The 15,927-nt window shown below is 43.1% G+C and overlaps 1 protein-coding gene across 4 annotated transcripts in view; it reads right to left on the bottom strand.

The window, feature by feature from the left end:
- LOC138102783 (protein patched homolog 1-like) overlaps positions 1 to 15,927 on the bottom strand; it is a 260,383-nt gene that overhangs the window by 101,319 nt on the left and 143,137 nt on the right. For all 4 annotated transcript variants that reach the window (XM_069000532.1, XM_069000534.1, XM_069000533.1 and 1 more), the window contains exons 13-15: positions 7,535 to 7,653; positions 5,234 to 5,633; positions 4,450 to 4,765 (exon numbers count right to left, since the gene is read on the bottom strand). In XM_069000532.1, the coding sequence (XP_068856633.1) occupies positions 4,450 to 4,765; positions 5,234 to 5,633; positions 7,535 to 7,653 (835 nt within the window). The remainder of the gene's footprint in view (positions 1 to 4,449; positions 4,766 to 5,233; positions 5,634 to 7,534; positions 7,654 to 15,927) is intronic.

Below are 15,927 nucleotides of genomic sequence, written 5' to 3' on the forward strand. Positions count from 1 at the left end.
ATTTTAAATACAAACAAATTATTTTCCTCAACATAAATACTTATAATATCATGCCTTTAATAAGCCCACTTTAATACAATTATCATCATGCTACCTATAACACCCCCCTCTCAGTTACAGTTCAGCACAGAAAAAGCAGCATCATAGAAAAATGAGGATACTTGATTGGAAGACTAGAACATTTAGTAATCTCCCAATCCAATAAAAGGCCTAAACCCCACTGAACTTTTTTCATGCCAGCAGTCCCAGATGAAGCTAACAGGATCACTGGTGCTGAAAGTTAAGCCTGTGCCAAAATACATTGCTAGACCAGGACTTTTCATTTACTGTTCTCAAAACACTCAGCAAACATTTATCTTCCCAAGAAACTGGGCCATATTTGGCTATTAATTATAAAGCAGAAATCCTCATTAGCCATTTAGAAATTAATGACATGAGATGTTCCCTCATGGATATCTTTTAAAGCTCCAAAACTGCTTTATTGGGGAGTAACGTTAGCCACAAAAAATTTAAGTGAACTGTTGGAGAAACAGTGAATTGATTTCTGAGTTCAGATCAGAACCTCGGCATATTTTAAAGCATGTGACTGTAGAGAAATAGCAGAGTGAACAGGGACATGTGTACGTGCACAATTCAAGCTATATTAGTGAACTGTCCTTGACTAGAGAAAAAAAGAGAAGAGCAATGCTGATGTGGCAAGGCGACAGGATGTTGCGGAGGGGGATGCTGACCATAGAAAGAGAAAGATTTATGTTAGTTAGTCACGTACATATTAATCTGTAACCAATCACTTGCTATTAAAGGTTGCGTGAACAGTAGCTGTAACCCAATAGTATGGAGCTTGCTTATGCGTGCTTGGAGAATTAGGGTATAACTATGGGACTGACAATAGAATAAACGGAGTTCCATCATATCTCTATGAGAAGCGTGGTTCATCCCGGCAGATCTCTGGCTATTTCTGGCGCCCGACCAGGCACCGTTCCTCAGAGGAAGATACGCTCGCTGATCACCGAAAGAAGGGTGACGACAACGAGCAACAGAGATACTGCAGGCGGAGAGTGTCGACCGCGAGTCGAAGGACGTCGGTCAGGCCGGTAAGAAGGGTCGCTACCTTCCCTCCGTCATACCCTGCTAGCATGGATTTAGAGTTTGCGGCAGCACAGAAATTGTTCCTCAGTATCCTCGCTAAGCGAGGGGAGGAGGTCAAGGAAAAGGATCTAAATAAGCTCGTTTTATGGGCGCAGGAGCATGGACATTTGCGGGTGCCCCCCCTCCTCTTTGATGCAGCTGAGTGGAGGGAAGTAGGGGATCACCTGTGGGACTGTACTATCCAGGGAAAAGGGAAAGAAATTACAAACTTAGGGCCCACCTGGAGAACTGTTATAAATGCCTTGAAAAATATGCAAGCTGAATCGAAAGTAGCTGCGGCTGCGGTGGAGGCGATTGCAACACCGGCTGGGGCTGTCGCTCCTGCCCGAACTACGCAGCGCGGGGGGCTGAGTGGACAGTTTAAAAGCCCGAGCGCGATAAAAGGGCAGAAAGCAGAGAAACACTTTGAGACTGTCAGTGAGCTCCTGCGGGAGCAGGAGAAAGAGCTCTTGCAATCAGAGCCAAAAGAGGAAGTTACCGCCACCGTGCCTCACAGCAAACTGGAAGCAAATGCGGAAGTTACAGTCGACCAGTCAATAGGCGGAGCAACGGGCGGTCCTTCTTGTCAACCGCGCCTCTACCCTGCTTGCCCGCCCCCTCCACCTCCGCTGCCAGCAGAGATTCATCCCGAACCACAGACTGTTTCTCTGCCACAGACTGTTTCCCTGCCGGAGCCACAGACTGTTTCTCGGCCGGAGCCACAGACCGTTTCTCTGCCAGATGATGACATACCAATGACAGAGGCAACAAATGAGCTACCTGCTCATCCCCCAGGATCTTGCGTGAACCCACAAGCCTTGGAAAGATGGGTTCATCAAGTAGAAGAGGCAATGCATCAAATGAAACAACATTTTGATTGTACTCTGTCTTCTATGGAAGAAAAGCTCAATCGGAAGCAGGAGCCACAACAGAGTCCCACTGAGTCCCGAAAGGGTGTGGCCCAGACGGCCCTGCAACTACAGGAATGGGCTCAAGTCGAGCCCTCCGCTCTACCTCCCGACTTTGAGCCAGGACGTGGCACATACAGCAGATGTTCCCAACCTTTGGGAAGTGAACCTTCGCTTGGTGGCTGACGACCTCACATTTGGACAACCACTCGGAGTCTGGGAACAGTCACCGAGTGTGCATGCTAATCGCCGCAGAAATTGTTTATGCTGTTATGATAGCTTGTGCTTGTGCTTGCGCTTATGCTGTGGGGGCTGTGGGGAAGAGCTTACTAGGGGAAGTTGGAATGTAGACGAGTGAGGTAGTTTATGCCAAGAATGTTATCAAGTGCCTGAGACAAGAAGTTTTAGGCAGTGTGCGTCCATTGTGCTCGGAATTCCACCACAACAGATTAGAGTTAGCTCATTTAGGGATCCACACGAGTTTTTACTAAGCTTAGAAGTGTGAGCAGGAAAAGAAGCCATCAGATGTCTGCAAGTGAGTAAAAAGACCACTGTAACCCAGGCATGGTGCCCTACATGTGGCTCCTCCTCTCAAGTACTTTCACCCTGAGTAAAGCTGTGATAACTTCAGTGTCAGAAAGAGAAAACGTGTGGGTAACATGGGCTCACCAGGTGAACCAGACGGACTTCTGTCTGGCCATGGGGTCGACAGCAGATCCATTTCGCACATGTCTAATTGGCATGCCATGGATCTCACTCAAGGACACGTTTCAAAAATGGGTGACAGATATAGAAAAAATTAATGAGGTGGAGCAACAAATGCAAAGCAAAAGAAACCAGGGCGAGTGCTTAGGTTGTTGGTCTAGTTATCAGCACTCCTTGCAGCAAACCTGTATTATTGCCAATTTAACAAAAAATGCAACCTTGCCTCTTCAAAAGCTACAGTTTTATGGGTCCCTTTTTCCCAGTACGCTTGTTAATGTAACACCATGGACCAACTGTTCCAATGTGGTGCCTCCAATGCAATATGCCAATGGGTCTGGGGTTTTCTTCTTTGGAGATCCTTGGGAGGACTATCAGGCACGACAGGGAATGGCCGCCTTTCCATGGAAACAGAACGTATCAGGACACTCCATCGGAGGCTGGAACTTGCCGGCCACGTTGGGAGGAGCTGAGTCTATTGACACAACCGGAGGAAAGGTTTTACCTCCTGGAGTGTTTTTGATATGCGGAGATAGAGCATGGAATGGGATTCCGCATAATCTGATTGGGGGTCCTTGCTACCTGGGAAAGCTAACAATGTTTGCCCCTTCTATACGAGCATGGAAAAACATTACCGCATCAAAAGGTTGGAAAAATAGGATGCGAAATAGATACCAGCGTAGGGTTTCCACATTTGATAAAGATTGTAATGACAAGGTAAACATTATGAGTTTGAGTGCGTTTATACCATTGGCTATTTTTAACCCAGGGGGTGCTGCAGCTCATGGCTATAACAATCTGAAAAAGTTGGCCTGTTGGTCAGAAAAGGAATTTAATAGGACTTCCCATATATTAAATGAGCTTTTAACTGATGTAGATAGCATTAGGCATGCTGTACTACAAAATCGAGCTGCGATTGATTTTTTATTGCTAGCTCATGGCCATGGTTGCAAAGAGTTTGAAGGTATGTGTTGTATGAACATGTTAGACCATTCCCAGAGTATCCATCGACAGCTCTCAGAACTGCAGGATGCTTTTCAAAAGATACAGATTCATACAGACAGCTTCTCTGAGTGGCTGTCCTCGCTCAGTCTGACAGGGTGGTTAGGAAACCTGGTTCAAGAAGGATTACGTCTGCTAGCTACACTAGTAATTGTGGCAATAATAATTTGTTGTGGTTTTTGGGTGCATACGGAAAGCTTTAGAGAAAGTTGTTCATTGGGCTTGGCTTGTGCAAGAAGAAAAAGGGGGAATTGTAGAGAAATGGCAGAGTGAACAGGGACATGTGTACGTGCACAATTCAAGCTATATTAGTGAACTGTCCTTGACTAGAGAAAAAAGAGAAGAGCAATGCTGATGTGGCAAGGCGACAGGATGTTGCGGAGGGGGATGCTGACCATAGAAAGAGAAAGACTTAGTTAGTCGCGTGCATATTAATCTGTAACCAATCGCTTGCTATTAAAGGCCACATGAACAGTAGCTGTAACCCAATAGTATGGAGCTTGCTTATGCGTGCTTGGGGAATTAGGGTATAACTATGGGACTGACAATAGAATAAACGGAGTTCCATCATATCTCTATGAGAAGCGTGGTTCATCCCGGCAGATCTCTGGCTATTTGTGACTGTATTGGAAGAGAAGATCATTACTACAGTGAATAATTGCTTGCTACTGCAGAATTAAAAATAAAAGTTAATGCAATTCTCTCTTACCTTGCAACCAGTCTCGAAAGTAGTGCAACCACATTTTGGGAAGCTGCTTATCCTCTTCCAACAAAATGTATGTCACATTACTGAAACTTTTGTGAAGTTCATAAAGTAAGTGCTGGACATAGGGACTGGGATAGTCTGCTTTCTGTGTCACTATATAAATGTTGTAAAATGAGAAATACTTGAACTGTGCTGCAATAAAGTCATATTCCTGGGTTTCTCGTGGTACAATGTCTGTGAGATTCAGTCCATCTCTTGCCCGGGTAGTTCCATATAGGCTGAGCCCAAGTAAACCCAGAAAAAGGAAAATAACCACAATCTGCAACAGAAAATGGAAAAGTCTTTGGTTTTATGTTCCTAAAGAAATTAATAACTCATAATAGCACACAGAACCAGGTTCAAAATTTATGCCCATTACTATACTTTTAAACTTTTATATATTTATGCACACATACACAAACTACAAGGCCAAACTACTTTGTGTTTTAGTGAACAGGAAATTTATACAGTGATGAAGTTAAAAAGTAGATTTAGTTTCACTGTTCATGAGCTTAGGTTACCAAAAGTCACCAAAACCCTTATTAACAACTTACATTTGAAAAATGTCATTATAGCACTACCAAGATAAAACTTTTAAAGTGTGAAATTAAGTGTAAAATTATTAAGAATTGTAATCCCAAATTAATTCCATTAATTGCTGATATTTAATACTGTTGTCAGGATAATTTTCCTACTGGGCAAGGCAGAAGTCTTTTTTTGAAAAACAGGTAAATAGTTTTCTGATTACCTTAGCTTTTGGTTTTAGCAGGAATGGAGCATAATGCTTTTCTGAAAAAGATGAGAGTGTCCATTTCATACAGGGTGGCTCAAGGCAATGCATACTGGAGTCTGAGAACTGGGAAAGCAAATCTCTTGTTGAGTTTGTGCTTTCTGGGCTCTGGCAGCTGATATTATCTTGCGTCACTGTCATTGGCTGCACAGATATTGCTGAGCAAGGCTCTGCTGTGGCGTAGTACACCTGTGCATGAGGATCATATTCTGTGTGTAACTGCACTGTAGACTGCATTGTAATCTGAGTTTCATGTACAAAACTGTGACGGCTGTATGGGGATGTACTGTAGTAAATATTATCACTATTTTCTACATATGCTTGAGGCTCAATCTGAATCACTCTAGTGGCACACGGACTGCAAGAGAAGAGAAAAACATTGTTAGCATTTTGATAGGTATTTATTTTAATCAGGCTAGATAGGATAATCTGCTTCCATCAAAGACTGCTTTCACTACAGTTAAATTGTTTATGTTAATTAAGCATAATGTTTTTATGAGGATTTCCTTCTGCACTTTTAGAAAATATTTCCTAGACATGGTTTAAAGTGTGGGCCTCTGAGCCTGTTTCTCCATGTCTTTTGTGTCCAAGAAAGAAGGAACCAGCATGTCTGAAAACATTGGCATCCACTTATATCACTCTATTAATTACACATACTAATCAGATCAATAACCAGATAGTTGCACACAGTCTGAAAGCATGATATATGTGTGTGAATTACATCTACATGACCATGATGAGAATTAAACTATTTAAGAGATCAAAATGTAAATGCATGACATGCTGAATTATTCTTTTGAGAGCTATTAAAGTAACTCTAAAATAATATTTGGACCTTCTGAATAAGATCTCAGACTTTTGTGAGGCAGGTTGAAACCACCTGCCATACACTGACTGTGTATTTTAAAATTGATGTAAACATATATGAGGATTAATTGCCAGAAAGGACAGGCGACATGAAGAGACAAAATTACAGAAGCATTTTTGGAAGAATTTATTGTAGTCGATACCTAGTTTATTAAAGAAAAGTCATAAGCAAGCTTCCTTCTGTAAATAAAAGCAAATTGCTGATAGAAAACAGTATCAGAGATTTTTCACCAAGTGGAAAAATCCTACAAAAAGGAAGAAAATGTTGCCTACATAAACAAACAAGCTCTTATTAACTGAATTTCTTCATATGTACATGGGCTCAAATTTTCATTCTCATTTAGTGCAACTTTAGATGTAGGAATAAATGGAAGGCCTGACAGCCCTGTACTTCTGAGAATCAGGGCTCCAAAATTCAAGCACATTAGACCATCCAGTGAAACTGTGGCTGAATCAGAAACAGGGAGTCCTGGCTTTGATCAACTCCCTGTTCTAATGACTACCTCAAAAGCAAATTTAGGAAAGCACTTTCTCTCTCTGACATCAAAGTTAAAAAGATCAGACTGTGTCTGCTCCTACATGGGTGCAAAAGGCTGAGGACACAAAGGGGTTTCTCTACATACCGATTATGACATGCGTGTGAGAGTACACGTATAGAAATGCAGATTATCCTCTTCATTGCAGGCAAAAGTAAAAACTAATGTAGAAAATATGCTTTATCTCTAAGTGGTGGTTCCGCTGATGACAGTAGCTTCCTCCTAGCCTACCCATGACCTCAGAGCTGGATGTACATTAGGTAAGAGTGTGCATACTACCATTCCAAATTACTATTGGAGCCATAACAGAAAGATTATCAATCATTATCTTGCAATGGTACTGATCATTCTGAATTCTTCATACTGCTATGAAGAAGTAGGGAGAAGAAGAAAAGTAATTTTATAGTTTTATAGTTTTTACATTATTTTTATGTATTTGAGTTTCAAGGAACAAAAAGCAAAACAATTAGCACAGTGATTAAGTAAGGCTTCGGAGTAGCCTAAGTTATTTACAGTCTTCCATAAGAGACTGGAATTACGTCTTCCAAGGTTTACCAATACCAGCAGTACCCCATAAAATTAAAAAAATACAGATATTACTAAAGCATGGCTCTTTTACATGCTTCCAGAAAGTTGTCCTCCAATGACTAAAATGGATGTAGGTATGAATAAAGGAAAAAGGGTGTGCATGAGTGTAGCAATGTAATTCAGCAGTAAACCATGGCAATAACATACTGACCCTGCTGCTGTCCCACTGCAATGAAGAACTCCCACTCCTGACAAGGGATAGTAGCACTGATTGGTAAACACAAAAAGGATGCACTTCATATACTGTAATTCTATCACACATTCTCACCTTGTAAAACAGCAGAATATATCCAATCTCCTGTCTTCCCGACGATAAAGGTCCATGCTCAGGATAGCAGGAAAAATCAGCAAAACCATAGCAAAGTTGAATACCACCACAACTGCTGCCTAGAGATCAATCACAAGAGAAGCGAAGTAATTACTAAGCTTAATTTAGGGCAATGGCTTTATAAAGCATAAAAACGCCTTTTAATTTTCACCCATCCACCCATTTTTCATGTTTTGTCATCAGACACTTTCAAGCTTCTCCCTGAGGGAACTGGGAGGTATATTTTACATTCCAGTTTCATTATGGTAAGCCTACTGTAGTTCATTAATTTTATTTTAATATTATTTTTCCTATAATTTTAATATCTCTATATCTAGAGATGTGATGGCACCAACATTTTTAAAGTGGAAAAAACGGAGTCATCAATAAATTACATTTTTATGTGAGATTCTGCCCTATTTAGAGTCTCTCAGTACAAAAAGATGAAAGCAAAAGCAAATCTGGAACTAGGACTGAAGTTCTCACATTTAAGGGATCTGAAGTAATTTTAAGTACCAAAATAACATTAAAGCACATTGTTAAAATCAGTAATTATTTAAATCAATAATGAAATAAAGGTTTAATTAAATTTTAATGAAACTGCTCTATTTAGTAAAATACTATGCATTTGATGTACTTAAAGTCTAGCAAAAAAAAAAACCAAAACATTTTGTGATAATCTGTTGAACTGTCCTGCTTGTAATTAACTTGATTTAATGAGCCAGTCTACCAAAATGAGTCTTATATTGGAACAAGAATAGTCAATTTGCAAAGTGATCATTATTTAAAGAAAAACAACCTCTCCTTCAAACCATAGCCCTTTCTTACACAGAGATTCCCAGAGAATCTCTATAAACATGTGGTGCAGCATCTATCATTATTCTTAATGGTATTTATTTGCAATAAAACATAGCTAAGATCACTAGCCTTACAAGGGTAAAACTTGGGCACAGATGGGTTTGGAAAATAGCAGTAGAACAGTAGAGATAAGGAAAAGCAATTGAGGGTTGTTTTCCTCCCAAAAAATGGAAAAAAATAGTAGAGCCATCAAGAGAAAGAAAAGAAAAGAAAAAGAAACCCTTATATTTTACTCATTATATAATCAGTAGGCATCTCTATATTAGCCCAGTTTTAGGATGAAGAAAGCATATAAATTATCAAGTGCCTCCACCTCCAAACTTCTTAAGTAAACAATGCTCGGGTTCAAACACACAAAAAAAGGACTAAAATTTGATTACACAAATGAAATGCCTGACCTGATGTAAATGAGCCCTCCTTTTTCCAACACAGATCAATGGCTGCTTTTGATGTTGAAAATCAGCCCTTAAAATTGGCAACTCAAAAGATGACACATCCACAGTTCATCTTTTAAAAATGCTCAACTTATGTGACCCTAATAATGCAATTTTGCATTTTTCTGTCTCTTATTTGTGAAAATCTGTGGTGGGTTGACCCTGGCTGGATGCTAGGCACCCGCCAAAGCTGCTCTATCACTCCCCTCCTTGACTGGACAGGGAAGAGAAAATATAACAAAAGGCTCCTGGGTTGAGATAAGGACAGAGAGAGATGACTCACTGATTACCACAATGGGCAAAACAGACTTGACTTGGGGAAATTATTTTATCACTGATCAAATCAGAGTATGATAATGAGAAATAAAACCAAATCTTTAAACACCTTCCCCCCACATCCCTCCCTTCTTCCTGAGCTTAACTTTATTCCTGAATCCTCTACCTCCTCTGGCCTCGGCAGCAAAAGGGGACAGGGAATGGGGGTTGTGTTCAGCTCATCACACCTTGTCTGCCACTCCCTCCTCCTCAGGGGGAAGACTTCTCACACTTCCCCTGCTCCCTGCTACCAAAACCTTGCCACGCAAACACAATACAAAATCATAGTAACCTACTGAATGATTTTTAGGGTTTTGAAGCTGTAAAGTAAAATTAAAGACTAGTTCTTGCTTTTACTTTTCTGAGAATGACACAATCAGTTATATATGTAAACATTTTATAGTTATTTCAATCATAAATATATATATATAGTACACAAAAATGGTTTTTAATGATGTTTCACTTTTGTTGTCTCCAGCCTGCTTAAAGTAAGATTTGGTTCTGGTGATTGGCTGAAGACATAACTACTGAAATTATAGAATTACAGAATTGTTAAGTTTGTAAAAGACCTTTAAGATGATCAAGTCCAATCATCAACCTAGCACCACCAACATGTTCACCATTAAAGCATGTCCTCAAATAAAGTTTATCTATTGTTTAAAGCCTAAGTAGCATTTAATCATTACTTTAATCTTTGAGAGAAAAGATCCCATGACCATTTCATGATTTATGAACACTGACACAGAAAGTTATGTAAGGTCATAGACAAGACTTTAAAATTAAGTTATTTCCTTCTGATCCTCTCTAGAATAGACTGAATCTCTCAGGAAAACAAACAGCTGCTGTTTTTGCAAAATGTGGAATATGTAAAATTGTTTTTTAAGAAAGGATGTTCTTTGATGTTTGATCTTTGTATACTTTTGTCTTAGTTTAAGAAAATTATACAGGGTGGAGACTAAAATGAGTTACCTCCCTTATGAGTTTTAACAAGTCCCCTTTTACCAATAAGGAGAGATGAATGCGAGAAGATATAAGTGAAAAAACAACCGTTTACTAAAAAGAAAAACAGCAACAACCAAGATAACAGCAATAACCACTAGATACAAAGGTACTGTAGTCTCCCTGAGAACAAAGAAAAACAAGATGGTGGATAAGCCCTGTACTGGTTTGGCCAAATTTAGAAATATATACTCTGAGAGAAGGCACAACCACCCCTCCCCCACCAGGTTCGGGAAAAAAAAATAAATTTTCCTCGAAGGAAAGTGAAGAAGATAAAACTATTTATTTAACAAACACACGGGAAAGGAAAATGAGGTTAAATGGTAAAATCTTTTGCTGTGGAGGAAAAAACCTGGGAAAGCATTAGAGTCCTCCCTTTGGTCTCCTCGAAGCTGGGGCTTGGCCCAGGGCCAGGCCCTCTGTGCCCGATGAAAAGTCCTCCCGATGTGCTCTGAGGTTGAAAAGCAGTCCAGTAGCAAAGGGAGAAAAATCCGGAATTCTAGAGAAGGAAAAAACAAAGTCCAACTCTCCGTCTCTCTCCGGAGAACCAGAAACTGAAACAACTGGCCAAAAGCTGACTGGAACACAGCAAGCCGGGTGCTTCCTCGCTCCCCGGCCGCAGCTGGGAAGAAAAAAACCTCCTATCTTTATGTGACCTTGAACAAGCTGCAAACTGCTTTGAGAAAGTTTTTCTCAGTTTTTTTCTTCTCCCTCTCAGGCTCAGTTTAGAGGCATAGAAAGGCACAAAAATTAATTTCTGGGCATAGGCAGCGATATGGGATACATATCATAACGTCACCCCAAGACATTCCACCCCTTATCCCATATTGTTGGCTCAATGCCCAAAATGAGATATTCTAATTCTACACACACATTAATACATATATATATACACATATATATATATGTGCACAGCTATATACAAACAGTGACAGTGACAATCAGCAAGCAGGGGTATACAAGCATTTCACACTACAATCAGATCTCCCTGTGGTACACAATGTGTTGTTCCATCTTTCTGCATTACCCACCATGTGCAACCAGGTCCCTGAGCAAAGACAACCCCACGGGTGGGTTTGTCTGTACTCGAGGCAGAATTTATCCACACAGTCTTTCCCAACAGAGCTCTGACATGCACTACTGGGACCTTATCTCCATCTGTTGTATGCAGGGATTCAGATTGGGCTGGACCAGCTCTATTGGTGGAACCTCGGGTGTTAACTAACCAGGTGGCCTTTGCTAGATGCTGTTCCCAATTTTTGAAAGTTCCCCCACCTAGTGCCTTCAAAGTGGTTTTCAACAATCCATTGCACCGTTCCACTTTGCCTGCAGCTGGTGCATGGTAAGGGATGTGGTACACCCACTCAATGCCATGTTCACTAGCCCAGGTGTTAATAAGGCAATTCTTAAAATGAGTCCCATTATCAGATTCAATTCTCTCAGGGGTACCATGCCTCCAAAGGACTTGCTATTCAAGGCCCAGGATGGTGTTCCGGGCTGTAGCATGAGGCACAGGGTAGGTCTCCAGCCATCCTGTGGTGGCTTCTACCATTGTGAGCACATAGCGCTTGCCGTGGTGGGTTTGAGGCAGTGTGATGTAATCAATCTGCCAGGCCTCCCCATACTTGTATTTGGACCACCGCCCACCATACCACAGGGGCTTCACCCGCTTGGCCTGCTTGATCGCAGCGCATGTCTCACAATCATGGATGACCTGGGAGATACTGTCCATGGTTAGATCCACCCCTCGATCTCGTGCCCACTTATAGGTAGCATCTCTGCCCTGATGGCCTGAGGCATCGTGGGCCCATCGAGCTAGGAACAACTCTCCCTTGTGTTTCCAGTCCAAGTCTACCTGTGACACTTCTATCTTTGCAGCCTGATCTACCTGCTTGTTGTTTTGGTGTTCTTCATTAGCCCTACTCTTGGGGACATGGGCATCTACATGGCGGACTTTCACAACCAGCTTTCTTACTCGGGCAGCAATGTTTTTCCACTCTTCAGCAGCCCAGATTGGTTTTCCCCTACGCTGCCAATTAGCTTTTTCCCACTTTTCTAACCATCCCCACAGAGCATTGGCTACCATCCATGAATCAGTGTAGAGGTAGAGCTTTGGCCACTTCTCTCTTTCAGCAATGTCCAGGGCTAGTTGAACAGCTTTGAGTTCAGTGAGTTGGCTTGATCCACCTTCCCCTTCAGTAGCTTCGGCAACCGGTCGTGTGGGACTCCATACGGCTGCTTTCCACTTTTGTTTCATCCCTACGATGCGACAAGAACTGTCAGTGAAAAGAGCGTAGTGTGTGTATTCTGATGGCAGTTGGTTGTACGGTGGAGCTTCTTCAGCACGTGTCACTTGTTCTTCTTCATCAGCGAGACCAAAGTTTTCACCTTCAGGCCAGTTTGTGATTATTTCCAAAATCCCAGGGCGATTCAGTTTTCCAATACAGGCGCGCTGTGTGATGAGAGCAATCCATTTGCTCCATGTGGCATTGGTGGCGTGGTGGGTAGAGGGAACCTCTGCTTTGAACATCCACCCCAGCACTGGTAGTCGGGGTGCCAGGAGGAGTTGTGCCTCAGTTCCAATTACCTCTGAGGCGGCTTTGATTCCTTCATAGGCTGCCAAGATTTCCTTCTCTGTTGGAGTGTAGTTGGCTTCAGACCCTCTGTAGCTTCGGCTCCAAAACCCCAGTGGTCGACCTCGAGTCTCACCAGACACCTTCTGCCAGAGGCTCCAGGACAGGCCATGGCTCCCAGCTGCAGAGTAGAGCACGTTCTTCACTTCGGGTCCTGTCCTAACTGGGCCAAGGGCTACCGCATGAGCGATTTCCTGCTTGATTTGGGTGAAAGCTTGTTGCTGTTCGGGGCCCCAATGGAAATCGTTCTTCTTGCAGGTAACCAGGTAAAGAGGGCTCACAATCTGGCTGTACTCAGGAATGTGCATCCTCCAAAAGCCTATGGCACCTAGGAAAGCTTGTGTTTCCTTCTTGTTGGTTGGTGGAGACATTGCAGTGATCTTATTGATGACCTCAATGGGAATGTGACGTCGTCCATCTTGCCACTTTACTCCCAGGAACTGGATCTCTCGGGCAGGTCCCTTGACTTTGCTCTTCTTGATGGCAAAACCAGCTTCCAGGAGAATCCGGATAACTTTCTCTCCTTTTTCAAACACTTCTGCTGCAGTGTTCCCCCACACAATGATGTCATCAATGTACTGCAGATGTTCTGGAGCCTCACCCTTTTCTAGTGCAGTCTGGATTAGTCCATGGCAGATGGTGGGACTGTGCTTCCACCCCTGGGGCTGTTGGTTCCAGGTGTACTGCACACCTCTCCAGGTGAAAGCAAACTGAGGCCTGCACTCTGCTACCAGAGGAATGGAGAAAAATGCATTGGCAATGTCAATAGTGGCATACCACTTCGCTGCTTTGGACTCCAGCTCGTACTGGAGCTCCAACATGTCCGGCACAGCAGCGCTCAGCGGTGGAGTCACTTCATTCAAGGCACGATAGTCCACAGTCAATCTCCATTCTCCTTCAGATTTGCGCACAGGCCAAATGGGACTATTGAAGGGTGAGTGGGCCTTGCTGACCACCCCTTGGCTCTCCAGCTCACGAATCATCTTGTGGATGGGGATCACAGCATCTCGAGTTGTCCGGTACTGTCGGCGATGCACTGTCGAGGTAGCAATTGGTACTCTTTGTTCTTCCACCTTCAGAAGGCCGACTGCAGACGGGTTCTCTGATAGCCCAGGCAAAGTGTTCAATTGCTTACTGCCCTCTGTCTCCACAGCAGCTATTCCAAAAGCCCGCTTGAGTCCCTTTGGGTCTCTAAAATACCCGTTCCGGAGGAAGTCTATGCCCAAAATGCACGGGGCCTCTGGGCCAGTCACAATGAGATGCTTCTTCCACTCAGTTCCAGTCAGGCTCACCTCAGCTTCCACCAAGGTCAAATTTTGTGATCCACCCGTTACACCAGAAATAGAAACAGATTCTACCCCCACATGCTGCGATGGAATTATTGTACACTGCACACCAGTGTCAACCAAGGCATCATATTTTTGTGGTTCTGATGTACCAGGCCAAGGAATCCACACAGTCCAAAAAACACGGTTTTCCCTGACCTCTACCTGGCTAGAGGCAGGGCCCCTCTATGCCTTCTTATCCTTCTTTCCCTGGGCCTGCATCTTAGAGGTTCCTTCATGGGAATTGGACATGCCATCCTCTTTTCCATCATTTCCGGCAGTTTGGCTACAGGCAACTGGTGCTACTTCCTTTTTGGTAGATCCTCCTTTCTGAGACTTGCGCTCCTTCAATTCACGCACTCATGCTGCCAAAGCAGAAGTGGGTTGTCCACCCCACTTCCTCGTGTTTTCCCCACTGTCACACAGGAAATCCCACAGCTCACTTCGTGGGATGTGCCTTCTCTCTGGGGAATGTCCACGGAGAAGGCACTCTTTAATCTCCTGGTGATTCTTCTTCATTTCATCTTCCATTTTCTCCATACGTGTTTCCACAGCTGCGATTCTTGCATGTGTTGGGCCATGCACAGAGTCTGCATATGCTCGGAGCTTCACTGCCATATCCTTCACAGTCTCATTTGCACCGTGGTCTGGTTTCATTATTGCTAAAGCAGAAGCGTATTCTGGTGGCCCAAGTTGTATGAGTTTTCGCCACATGTATGGAATAACTCTGGCCCGGTCTGGACTCCTCAATCCTGGGTCATTTTTGAAGACAACCTCTACCACCCCTAGTTCTCTCAGGCGTTGGATCCCTTGTTCTATGGTCTTCCACGGGGTTTGCTGCATGTAGAGATCATCTCCACACATATATCTTTCAATCACGCCTGTCAAAACTCGTCTCCAGACACTGGTAGAGTCAGTCCCCCTTTTCATCGCTTGGTCGATCACTGGATCATGTGACAGGGATCCCAAATGCCTCGCTTCAGCAGCGTCCAGCATCACATCATCACCTGCCGCATCCCAAATACGGGCCATCCAACTTATTATGGATTCATCGGACCGTCGGGTGCAATCCTTTCTTAGGCTGTGAAGGTCCTTTATGGACATGGACTCAGTAATGGTTTGTGTGCCTGAGTCAGTTGGTGGTTTTGAGGTTCCTTCCCCTGCATCTTTTGAGGTTCCTTCCCCTCCATTATCCTCATCTTTCACTGGGCGATCAGTTTTGGTTATGTGCTTTTTCCTTGTAACAGGAGCCACTGTCAGTGGCTTAGACTCTCCATCTGGTTTGGGCTTGCTGTCTGGTTTATCTGCAGCCTGAGTGACTGGGATATCTGCAGGCTTTGCTGATTGATCTTCCTGCCTCTCTACCCTTACCGGTTGCAGTGTGCGATAGGCATATGCCAAAGCCCAACATATTGCAAGGAGCTTGTTCTCATTGGAATTGTCATTGTATTTCTCTTTCAGATATTTCCCCACCTCAGCTGGTTTCTGAACTTGTTCAGGGGAAAAATTGCAAACCATTGGGTCAGAGAATTTCTTCAGGATTTGGCCTATATCCTCCCATTCCCCGCACCACTCAGGATGTTCCACCTCTGGGTCAGGTGTCTCGGCAGTCACCCGGGAAATCTGAGCTCTCATTCTAGAGAAGTTGTGAATCATATAGAGGAAGATTACCAGGTTAAATACCAGGAGGGTGGTCTCTTTAACATCCAGGGGAAACTGAACACTCTCAAAAGAAAACCTATCAAATTTAAAGGGAAGGGAAACCCCATCTCCTCCTCCTCTAACAATCT

This window comes from Aphelocoma coerulescens, assembly GCF_041296385.1.
Source record: "Aphelocoma coerulescens isolate FSJ_1873_10779 chromosome W unlocalized genomic scaffold, UR_Acoe_1.0 ChrW_unloc_scaf_1, whole genome shotgun sequence".
NCBI lineage: Eukaryota > Metazoa > Chordata > Aves > Passeriformes > Corvidae > Aphelocoma > Aphelocoma coerulescens.